Source organism: Aptenodytes patagonicus, chromosome 4 (assembly GCF_965638725.1).
Source record: "Aptenodytes patagonicus chromosome 4, bAptPat1.pri.cur, whole genome shotgun sequence".
In the NCBI taxonomy this organism is placed as follows: Eukaryota; Metazoa; Chordata; class Aves; order Sphenisciformes; family Spheniscidae; genus Aptenodytes; species Aptenodytes patagonicus.
In genome coordinates this window covers 37,874,731-37,886,381 of record NC_134952.1, presented here as the reverse complement: position 1 = coordinate 37,886,381, position 11,651 = coordinate 37,874,731, and the positions used below count along the sequence as shown (strand labels likewise).

The following is an 11,651-nucleotide window of genomic DNA, read 5'->3' as shown; positions in this document are numbered from 1 at the left end:
CTTCAGCTACAGTACAAAGAGAAAAAAAGCCAAACCCAACCCAATCCGTGGGCCGTACGGAAACGCCTGTAACGGAGCGCGCTCAAACGGGCACGGGAAGCCAGCTGTCTGAGACAGACGACGTGCTCGCCGTGACCCCATCGCCAGCGGGCAGCCCTGTGCGGGCAGCCCTGTCCCGGCTGCCCTCCCGCCGCCCGGGCACGGCACAGCCCCGCCGCGCCGTGAGGCACCGACCCCCCCGCGCCCGCCGCCGCCGCCGCCGCCTGCCGACCGTTAGGGCGGGGCGCGCGCGGTTCCTTCCCGGGCCGTCGGCGGCACGAGCGCCCCTTCGCACCTCCCCCTCGCGCGCCGCAAGGCAGCCTGGGGCGCCGGCGGGCTGCCGCGCGCGCCGGTTGTGAGGTCATTCCGCGCGGCCGGAAGGAGCGGAGCGGGGCGGTTGTTTCCGTTGTGGGGGGTGGAGGAGGGCCCCGCGCGCGGAGCCGGGGCGGGCGCGGCCATGGCGGCGGGGAAGGCGGCGGCCGAGCCCCTCGGGCGGACGGCGGAAGAGGTGGCTTGGGCGGAGGCGCTGCGCGGGGCCTGCGAGCCCGAGCACCACTGGCGGCACCGCCGGGAGTTCCTGCTGCGCAACGTGGGGGAGCCGCCGGCGGCGGGCAGCGCCCAGCTCCAGCGCCTGGTGTCCCTCTCCATGGTGTGGGCCAATCACGTCTTCCTGGGCTGCCGGTGAGTGCGGGCCGGGGCGGTGGGCCCAGCGGGGGGGGCGGGCGGCGCGGCCGCCTGACGGCGCCCCTCCCCTCCTCTCCTCTCCTCTCCTCTCCCCTTGTCGCCCCTCCAGGTACCCGCCGCAGGTCATGGAGAAGGCGCTGGAAATGGCCGAAGGCATCCAAGTGACCGGCGCGCCTGTCCGCACCACGAGAGATGAACTGGTTGCCAAGGTGAAGAAAAGAGGCATATCAAGTAGCAATGGTTAGCAGATCATAGCTGTGACAATACATAGGAGTCTAGAAAATGCTTGTTTTCGAATGTTCTTGGTTCACCTCGGGCTTAGAAAGTAGTCGAAATAATTTACTTCTAAACCTCCTTGTTAATCGTTTCCCCTCTCTCTGCTGTTTTTTCCTCATGTAATACCTGTAAAATAGATGTAATGCATAAGTATTCTGTTGGTAACGTAGAGCTCTTATTTCGAATTTCTACAACTGGTGCACTTCAAGCTGATGATTTTTTTAATGCGATGTAAACTATTGTCCTCCAGCTTAAATGTATTATTCTTACTTTGCCTTTAGCGCTAGTCAGACCTTGTTGCTTTGTGAGAAACTTAGTTTCTTAAAGAAATTCTTAAAGTGGTATTCTAAAGATGTTTTTATGATATTAGTAGACAAAATACACTTTTTTTTTTTTTTTTAAGGCCAGATAGTCTGCTTAATGTAGTTCGGTCACTTTTGGTTTGGACCTCAGGAATACAAATACATACCTGCCTACAGGTCCCAAACCAAAACCTGATATCGTGCACCTGAGTATTTTTAGTTTTTTGTCAAAAAAATACTAAAATACTCTGAAGTAGGTTAATACTTGAAATTGCAGTTCAAGATATATTCCTAATATATACCTTTTAAATTCACAGAGATTATTGCTAGAAGTTTTTAGAAAATAGATAAATTGTCTCTAGATGGATATTTCGTAGTGCAGAAATTAAAGAGGATAACATACTTCACTTGTTTTGCAGAAGGGGTAGAGGAGCCCTCCAAGAAGCGAGCTGTTGAGAAAAGCAAAGATTCTAAGGATACTGGAAAGCATGTGAAAACAACCAAGGCAGAAGCCCCAAAGGAAACAGAGAGCACATTGCCAAAAAAGCAGGAGAAAGATACTAGCAAAGATCCAGAAAGCTCCCAGTCAACTTGCAGTTCAACTCAAGAAATGGTCACAGCATCAGACATAGAAACAGAAGGAAAACCTGCTAATGCTGAAAATACTACTGAGCAAAATCCATCTCCATCTGAAAAAGAGTCAGGAGAGAAGCCTTGCTCAAATCCACCTAAGGAAAGCAAGTGTGAAAATGTGCCGTCACCTGAAAAGAAAACTACAGTAAGTGCAGCGCCACCAGCTGCCAAGAGTGCCCCGCAGGCAGAGGCGGTGGCAGCGGTGGTGCCACCGGCTGCCAAGAGTGCCCCGCAGGCAGCAGCAGTGGCAGCGGCAGTGCCATCGACTGCCAAGAGTGCCCCGCAGGCGGTTGCGGTGCCACCAGCTGCCAAGAGCAGCCCACAGGCAGAGACGGTGGCAGCAGCGGTGCCACCGGCTGCCAAGAGCAGCCCACAGGCAGAGACGGTGGCAGCAGCGGTGCCACCGACCACCAAGAGCACCCCGCAGGCAGCAGCAGTGCCACCAGCTGCCAAGAGCACCCCACAAACAAGTGCTACACTGCTGTCTTCCAAAAACCAAGCGAGTGCCCCAGCATCAGTGTCCAAGAGCAGTGCCCAGGCGGGCACCTCGCTGCTGCTGGCCCCCAAGAGCGGCACCCAGGCGGGCACCTCGCTGCTGCTGGCCCCCAAAAGTGGCGCTCAGGCGGGCACCTCACTGCTGCTGGCCTCCAAGGGCACTGCTAAGGTGGGCTCCTCGCTCCTGGCCTCCAAGAGCAGTGCCGAGGTGGCTGCCTCGTTGCTGGCCGCTCGGAGCGGTGCTCAGCAGGGATCCTCACTGCTGTCTTCCAAGAGCAGCGCTCAGGTGGCTGCTTCGCTGCTGGCCACTCGGAGCGGCGCTCAGCAAGGTCCCTCGTCACTGGCCTCCCGGGGTGGAGCTCAGGCAGGTGCTTCCCTGCTGGCCTCCAAGGGTGGCACGCAGGCAGGTTCACCACAGCTTGCCTCCAAGAGTGGCTCGCAGGCAGGTGAAAGCCCTGCTAAGGCTTTGTGCAAACCGTTAACCAGCGAAGATGCAAAGGAAAGACAACCTTTTTTCAACAGACTGTACAAAGCTGTAGCGTGGAAACTGGTTGCTGTTGGAGGCTTCAGTCCTAACGTAAATCACGCAGAACTTCTAAACTCATCTATTCAGTCTGTAAAAGCTACGTTAGATGTTGCTTTTGTTCCCCTGAAGGAACTTGCAGACTTGCCTCAAAATAAGAGCTCTCTAGAAAATATAGTTTGTGAACTGAGGTGCAAGTCTGTCTACTTGGGTACTGGCTGTGGTAAAAGTATGGAAAATGCCAAAGCGGTTGCTTCAAGAGAAGCTTTGAAATTGTTCCTCAAGAAGAAAGTTATTGTGAAGATATGTAAAAGAAAATACAAAGGTAGTGAAATTGAGGATCTGGTACTTCTGGATGAAGAATCAAAACCTTCAAATTTACCTCCAGCTTTAAGAAATCCTCGTGAGATCTTGTAGGGGAGAATCGCTGTTTGTACCGTGTATAGTATTTCAAGACGAGGACTAAAGGTTAATTTTGTACTTTAAAAATGTAGGCTTCCAGATATTTTGTATTTCTTTCTCAGTTTTGCAAGACAATGATAGTCCTTTCACTCGGTAGCAATTGTATAAAACTTGTTAGAGATGACAAGTGTGCATTTAAAGGTATGCCTTAATATATAGCACACTAGTGTGCTGTTTTATTTGCAAAATAGTCTACCTAATTCTTCTATTTTTAATTAAACGATTAAGGTACAATTTGCTGTTTAAAACCTGACAGTTTTGTAATTCTTACGATTTGATGGCAGCGTGCTCAATTGTCTACCATGTCTTTTTTAGCCACATAGAAGTATGTATATAGGGACCATAATACTTGAATGATTGAAAGCTGTTTAAAAATTTCCATCAAAAAGTTGAGTCATCTGTTTCAGGCGTGTTGCTCATAATGTTCACTGTTGCTCATACTAGGAGAGAAAATAGTTGGTTGACTATTTTTATGGGAAGTCGTAACACTTGCAATATAAATGACGTCCCGATCCCATGTAGCGTTATACTGACAAATTATCAATTAGCAGTCAAGTCACAGCTACTTCAGCCACCAAAACTGTAAGCAGATTTAATTTATATTGCGAAATATCATTTACAGTTTTTTCAAATAAACACGGATTTCTATACTAAGCATATTTTGACTGCTACTAAAACAATAAAACCTCTGGGATATGCTTTTATAGTATTTTGGATTTGGCTATTAAAGATTCCAGCCATTTCAGTAACTTTGCAGCACCTTACGGAAAGCTTTATTTCAAGTGGCTTCAAGGTGCAATCCCACAAGGATGAGTTCTTTTCTTTGGATGCGTAGCTGAAATGCTGTAAAACTGATGGAGTGGACCTACAGAATATCTGTTTCTACGTTTGTAACACTTAGCAAGATAAGCAAAATGAAGATGCTGCTGTCTCCTGGAGACAGCGAGTGTGTTGTAAAGCGTTCACACCGATTGAGCCCGCCCTTTGCTACCTTTTCACACGATGTACAGAACGGCTTGAAGCAAAGAAAGTGGGAGATTACCTTTTATTTTCAATGTTCCTGAAATACCTGCACAAACTGCATGTTTTGGTATGTTGGATAATGACGTGTAATTGTGAAAACATAATGTCTTCAGTGCTATTTTGAATTAATCTTGTCCGATTACAGTAGTTAGCATCATTTAACAGAGACCTTACACTTGACTGACAGATCCATTGGTCGAGTACTACAGGAGTGAATAGGAATTCCTGGGATCTCGGTAGTATGTATGTCCACTTAAAGACTTCACGTTCTTTTGTGATTTTGGCGACTAAACCATGGTGGTGGTGGTGTTACACTGTACCCTGCGTGATTTTGAACAGCAGTGGCTGTCCGGTCCGTAGCACCCGAAGCCTGCAAGGCGCTGGCGCTTCCCGATGGCTGGTTGAGAACTTCCTCCATCTGACCCCTGTGCTTCTGTGCCCTCATGTGCTTCTGTGCCCTCAGTCGCCCTTCGCTCTAGTTAGGTTTCTCAGGAGCTCCCCCTCGGTGTTTCTGGAGCACCACCCGATGTTTGGAACACGGTGTGTTAAATTGCGTCTCACGCAGTGTAAGAACTGGTGCGCGCTTCTAGCACAGAGCAAGTTTCGTGCTGAATTTGGGAGTTGTGGTATTCATGCCAGGAAGTGTTGAGATCTGTTTTCAAATCCTCCCCCTGTTCAGGTGGAGACACAGAATGACTGTTTTCATGGGGCAGGAATTGCATCCCGTGCCCTCTGGAGTACAGCTTTTCTAGCTGTGAGCTTGTGAGAATTGCAGCATGTGTTGCAATGTGAAAACCTGTGTTTCCCATCTGTAAAGCAAAGCTCACAGTATTTACTGACCTCAAGGGGGTGTCAGGGTAACTGTGTTAAAAGGCTGAGGTGCTAGATGCCTTTTTTTAAAGTCCTGACTTAGCTTTTTTTAGAATTTTCGAATGTTATTCCTCTTTGATGTTTGGTTGTGATTCATTAAAGGACGAGTCTGTAGCTACTCTTAATAGAAACTGAAAGTTGAAGTGTGTTATTTTTATTTCACATTCTGCATGGAAAGCAGCTCAACAAGCAGATTCCAACATACAAGTAAATAAGCATTAAGTATTTGAATGAGAATTTACTAACATTTCATTAACCCTAAAGGAAGGAAGAATTTCAGAGAACTGGCTGTGGCAAGAAGTGTTTGCGCAGTGTTTGTGCCAGCTCTAAAACCTCTGGGTCTCCCTTCCAGGTACTGTCCTGGTCTCTAGCAATTGGGATGCTGGTCTTTAGTCATCAGGCCTTGCTGACGAGAACTGGCTACAACAAATGCACTAACGCTGTAGCGGGCAAAGTTGCCTCAGGGGGACAAATGAAACCAACCAACCGATAGAAAAACTGACCCTGGATTTTCTGCGGGAGTACAGGAAATTCCAGTCATTACAAATGACTCCCGTTTCCTCCGAGGGCCGCTGGAACGGCTTAAGTACGTGTGGTTGGTTCCTTACGGACAGCTGCCCCACGGCTGCTGTTGGCAGGTGACAGGGTACGTACCCGCTCGGGCGGCTACCGGCGAAAGCGCTTTTTTCCCAGCTTGCGGGGGAACGAAGTGACGCGGGGCGCTGGCCACAAGGCGGCGCTAGAGCGTCCGGCCGGCGGGGCTCCCGCCCTGCGCTCCGGCCGCCCCGCCCCGCGCAGGCGCTGCCGGCGGCATCGCGGGGGGCGTGGCTCCGCGCCCAGCAGCCGCTCGAGCTGCCCGCCTCGGGGGCGGAGTCGCGGCGCTAATTTGCTTAATATATTCCCGGGGCGGCGCCGCGGCGCCGGTGGACCCTCAGTGGGGCAGGTATCGCGGCCGCCCGGGAGCGTGGTGCGCCTCCGGGGGCGGCCGGGCGGCCTTTCTGTCTGTGTACCGTCTGCGGAGGCCAGCAAAGGAGAAACGGGGCGGTGAGCCCCGCTCGCTCTGCCCTTGAGGTCCTCCCGACTGCCGCACCGTATAAAGCGGCGGCGGCGCCTCTTGCAGGCCGGGATGCTCTGAAGACCTGCTCGCTAGGCCACGTACGGAGGACAACGGTTCCTCATGGGCCCCGCGCCCGCCTAGGGGAAAGTCCCCGGACCGCCGGCAGAGAGTGCCGGGCGCTGCCGGCGCCCTCGCCCGCCCCCACCTCACGCATTCGCCGCCGAGACGCCCCCGGGCCGAGCGGGTGAGCGCGGGGCGGGCTCTCGTCACGGCCACAGACACGCAGGTAGTGCGCAGGCGCACTAACAGAACGGGGCTCACTCTCAGGCCATCCCCTTTTGCCGGTCCCGGCTCCCCTCGTAGGCGCCCCCCGCTGCGGGGCGGTGCCTGAGCCGCGGTGGGCCGGCCCGGACTCCACCAGCGGCGGAGCACGGCGGGGAAAACTTGCTGCTGCTGCTGCGTGGTAGCTTCCCCGGCGCAGCAGAGCTGTTTGCAGGAAGAGCGAAGCACGCGTGGGGGCACGCTGCTTCCCCGGCAGTGGCTCTGGCTGGCAGGAGGCGCGGCCCCGCGCCCTCTTCTTCTCGTAGCCACTGGGCTTCGGGGTGCCTCCTGACGCACGGGCTCAGTCAGGGAGGCGCTCACCTGACAGAGCTCCTGTCCCTGCCCGAAAAGGCTTTCCTTCCTTCCCTGCTCCGGGGAGAAGCAAAGAGGCCAGGTGGAAGTATCTTGTTGCATTTGTCTGCACCATGCAGAAGTTAAACATCAAACGCAGGAGTCTGATGCATATCCAAGTGACAGCACAAAAGCTGATCTGGCACACAGTACAAATACCACGCTTCTCCAGCGCAGCAGCCCCTTACGCACACCCTGCTGTGAGTGCAGGGCATACCCCTGGTTTCCCAGCTCACTTGGACCTCCTTGGAGATGGACGGCACCTCTGACCAGTGAGTGCCACCAGTGTTACCTGCCCACTCGAGGCACATTCTCATGCTTACGCTCTCTGATACTACGCAAGATGCTGCTGCCTGCAGCAATCATGCATGTAAGTACTAGCCACGCTGATAAACTGCATTAATTTCATAGGCAGTGCTGTTCTTGCCTCTAGTATGCCAAGCAAGTAACACGTCACCGTCCTTGACTCCATGGAATTAAGCCTTCTGCTGCCCTAGGACATGACAGGAGGGCACTGGCAGAGATCCCCAAAATAACATCAAGTTCAGGCATCTCAGGCCCGAGATTAATGTGATTAATGCTCCCCTCACCCAAACAGCACCCAAGCAGCCCAGAGCCAATGCCTCCTTCGGGTTCATGCTCTCTTAGTACTTATGAAGCTCCTGCGGTGAGCCCAGGTCTGCTGAACTAGCAGCGTCTTTCTTTTTGGCCGAGCTACAGGCACGTGGCCTATATGTAGGCACAGCACAGTTTGCAAATCCCGCTGGTTTCCAACATCTGCCATTCTTCCTCCAGCAACATCCTCATGGTGACATCTTTTCAGCTGTGTCAGACCTCTGTGCTAGGCAGAGGAGACCAGCGTGCAGGGCGGGCAGTAGCTCTGTGCGGAACTAGCTACGACAGCTCTGACTGCTTCACACGAGAGCTTTGAAAGAGTGCACAAAGGGCTGACAAACCACCCGGCTTGAGCTGTCATTTTGGTTGCTGTCTCAGCCACTTGAGCTACTTGAGTGTCCTTCTCTCTTTTCTCCCATAATTCTTCACGTGATCAGCTATATGTATGTGGGAAAAAAGAGATTTCGGATTAAAACGCTATCAAAGAACCCATCCCAAAAGAAACAACTAAACTAGGGCACAGCTCTATGAAGTTCTCTGGTTTTTTTGGTTGAGAAACTGTAATGAAATCCCGGTGTCCCAGTTTCATCTGCTAAAAAGGATGTATCTAAGGCTTTATGAAGCTAACGTTTCGTGAGCTGTCATCCCTCTGCAGTGCAGGTAGCACCTGCAGTACAGCCTGAAGACGGCAGACAAACTTGTGTAGACAAGCTGAAGCTTGTGCAGTGACTGATGTGGGTTTGTTTTTCTTTTTTGGCCCTAAAGATTGCACTATAGCACCTTAGCAATTTGGGCTGGTTTTCTCTGCGTGTGGACAAAATTCTCTCGCTTGCAGTTTATGGTCAATGTTGGTCTTCAAATTTGTTAACAGGAGAGAACACGTCAAAAATCAAACTCATCCTGACTATAGATGGCAATAAGCTGATGTGACATGATCTAGTGGTCCAGAGACTGAGGGGAAAAAGCACATATTGAAGAGTTTTAATGCTGTCTCTCTCTTTCACTAGCTTTGTAAGTTGCAAACTGCAGAGAAAATAACAGCAGTCTGCTTTGTAGAATATTTTTTTAAGCTTTTCTTTCAGCTAAAATGTGCATTTTTGCAGTTTTGCATAATGGATAATATGCCACACTCTTTGTCCATTTAACAACAATTAACTTGTACTTGCGTGCCTTCTAGATGGTTCTGTTAGTTGCCACTGCCACAGGAAAGGTATTGCCATTAGCTAGGTTATGTGTTTTTAAGAAAATATTGTCATTTATGCTCGTTACCCCTGCACCTCCCCCCATTTTAAATCTGCTGGCAGGAAGTATCCATTTTTAGGCTGTGATTAATTCCACTTCTCTTCCCTGCATGCATTTAAACCTGTGCAATTTCACCGACCCCCTGTGATTACAGGAAGACGGTTACTGCACGTGGCTGAGCTAGGATACTTGCCACTGCAGAGCTGGCCCGAGCGGAGGAGTGCTACCAGCACTTGCACGTGACTGTTCGGAGATACGGCTGGCCTTTTGTAAGTGACAGCAGAGGTTTCCATCTGCACGGCAGACACACTCACATACGAGCGTTCAGAAAAACGGGTTTTATGTTGATACCTGGCAATAGTTTCGAATACATTGTAGGCTAATTTGAAGATGGCACACGACAGTTTCTGAGCACGACTGCCTGTTGCTAAGGCAATGGAAGTTTGAGTTGTCACTGATGGTCAAGTAACGTTAATTGTTAGGCCCCAGCGGACTGTGAAACTATGTGTTTTAAATGCCACTGTCAGAGATGAATCACATTGGGCAACAGACACTTTGTCACTATAAGAAAGCCGACCTAACCAATGTTTGCCCGCTTTTCTAAATCCTCTGGTGTTTTACATTTTAACTGCAGTCTAAGAGACAAACTATATTCAGTCAGACGCTGCCCGTAGTTTGACAATAGCCCTCCACCCCAAATCCTTAGTTTGGAGCAGAAATGTCACATTTCTGTTTATTATCTTGGGGAAGAGGATGGTTGAGAAGCTAGGGATCTATTAATCTTGTTTAACCAATTAATTTTTCTCACAATTACGACTGAATAATAAAGCAAATGTAAACTCTGTCAGTTCTTGGAAAAAAGTGTATTTCAGTCATATGTTAGTAGTATAGAATAATACTCATTTTTGGTAACCTGAAGTAAGTGGTGGCACTGAAAAAATTGCATAGCAGCAGCACCCCTAAGAAACACATAATGCAGGTGACTTGGTGCTACAGAGTTATTCTGAAGATACGAAATTACTCTCCAGTGCTATTTGCAGTGACTTTTCAGTTGCACTAGAGATTAATCGTTTGTAATAGGTTTGGATAAGCAGATTCCAAAGAGAAAAAAAAAAATCCACGCTAGGAGGGAAATGAAACGAGGCTTCCTCCTGTTTGGTGTGGAGTTTTAATGACGTATGCCAAAACTCTCAAGTTTTCAGGGGAACTCTGAAATTCATAAATGGAAGCTATAGGCATGTAATTACCCCATTTCTGCATACGGAGTGGAATTCATTTCACCGACATCTGTGACAGCAGACCTGGGCTCCCCTTACAATCAATGGAGACATTTTTAGGGCAAGACCTATTTATACTAAGATTCTCTCTCATTTGACATATTTGGCTGGATGACTCCCACCTTTATTTCCTGAGGTGGAAAGGAAAATTAACATCCACATACGGGAGAGTATTATGAATGTTTTAAACCATCAACCACTGAAACTTCCTGCAGGTGCACTGCCTGCCCTCATTTCACAATCTTGATTACAAAGGTGCGATTGTGTATGTTTGCTCCCCACAAGAGGAAGAAGAATGTGTTTTTCACATGACCTGTGCTGAGTAGCAGAATCACAGACATGCAGGATGCATGTTGGCATGTAGCTCAGGTAAGAGCACATAAAAAATCCTTTGTTTATTGTGGGCAAAAGGGGCTCAGTTCTTTTCCATTAAAGTCACCTGGATTCTTCCATTTACTTGAATGGAAGAGGATCAAGCTTCAGGACTCAAGACAGACAATAAAGATAGTTGCCACACATTTGCATAAGATTAACTCGTTACCATTCCTCACCTGGCTTCCCTAAACATCTGCACAATTCCCAAGTTCAATCACTCGAGCATGGTGATTGAATGGCTCTGGAGCCAGAAAGCAAATCCACCGGTCGTTTATACTTTAAAACAGTAGGTGAGGAAGAAGGGTCACTGTCTGAAAGCTGTTTCCTGGAGAGGAAAACAGGGACGTGTCACTTCAGCCATGAGTGGACAGATCCGTGTTGTAAATGACAGGGAATGATCCGTGTGGCTCTACCCATCGCAGCAGCCAGATGCTGCTCCTCAGCTGGTTAGCAGTGTCCCGCTCCACTAAGGAGCTGCAGTTCCTATACCAGCCAGCATGCTCCATAGCACCTGTGAGAAGTTGCTGTTGTCCAGCTCCCGCTGACTTCCAGAGGGCATTCCGAACAGAGCGGATGCTTTCAAAAAGGAGCAGTGTGGTTCTGCTCAAAACAAAGCGACAATATGTCAGTATGCTCTGATGGAAGCAATGATGTCATATAAAAGTGAATTCCTTAACATTTCCTGCCTTGGGTCTATCAACTTATAGAATCATAGGATAGTTTGGGTTGGAAGGGACCTCTAAAGGTCATCTAGTCCAACCCCCCTGCCGTGGGCAGGGACATCTTCAACTAGATCAGGTTGCTCAGAGCCCCGTCCAACCTGACCTTGAATGTTTCCAGGGATGGGGCATCCACCACCTCTCTGGGCAACATGTTCACCACCCTCAGCGTAAAAAATTTCTTCCTTCTATCTAGTCTAAATCTACCCCCCTTTAGTTTAAAGCCATTCCCCTGTGTCCTGTCACCACAGGCCCTGCTAAAAAGTTTGCCGCCATCTTTTTTATAAGCCCCCTTTAAGTACTGATAGGCTGCAATAAGATCTCCCCGAAGCCTTCTCTTCTCTAGGCTGAACAACCCCAACTTCTCAAAACACTTTTGGCTACAGA

At 49.8% G+C, this 11,651-nt stretch overlaps 1 protein-coding gene across 1 annotated transcript; it reads left to right on the top strand.

Annotated features, from left to right (window-relative positions):
* Positions 1-476: 476 nt before the first annotated feature.
* Positions 477-5,438, top strand: CDKN2AIP (CDKN2A interacting protein). The gene is made up of 3 exons (XM_076336452.1): positions 477-720; positions 833-963; positions 1,721-5,438. Exons 1-3 carry the CDS (start codon positions 497-499, stop codon positions 3,367-3,369), a joined length of 2,004 nt encoding a protein of 667 aa, XP_076192567.1. The 5' UTR covers positions 477-496; the 3' UTR covers positions 3,370-5,438.
* Positions 5,439-11,651: the final 6,213 nt, after the last annotated feature.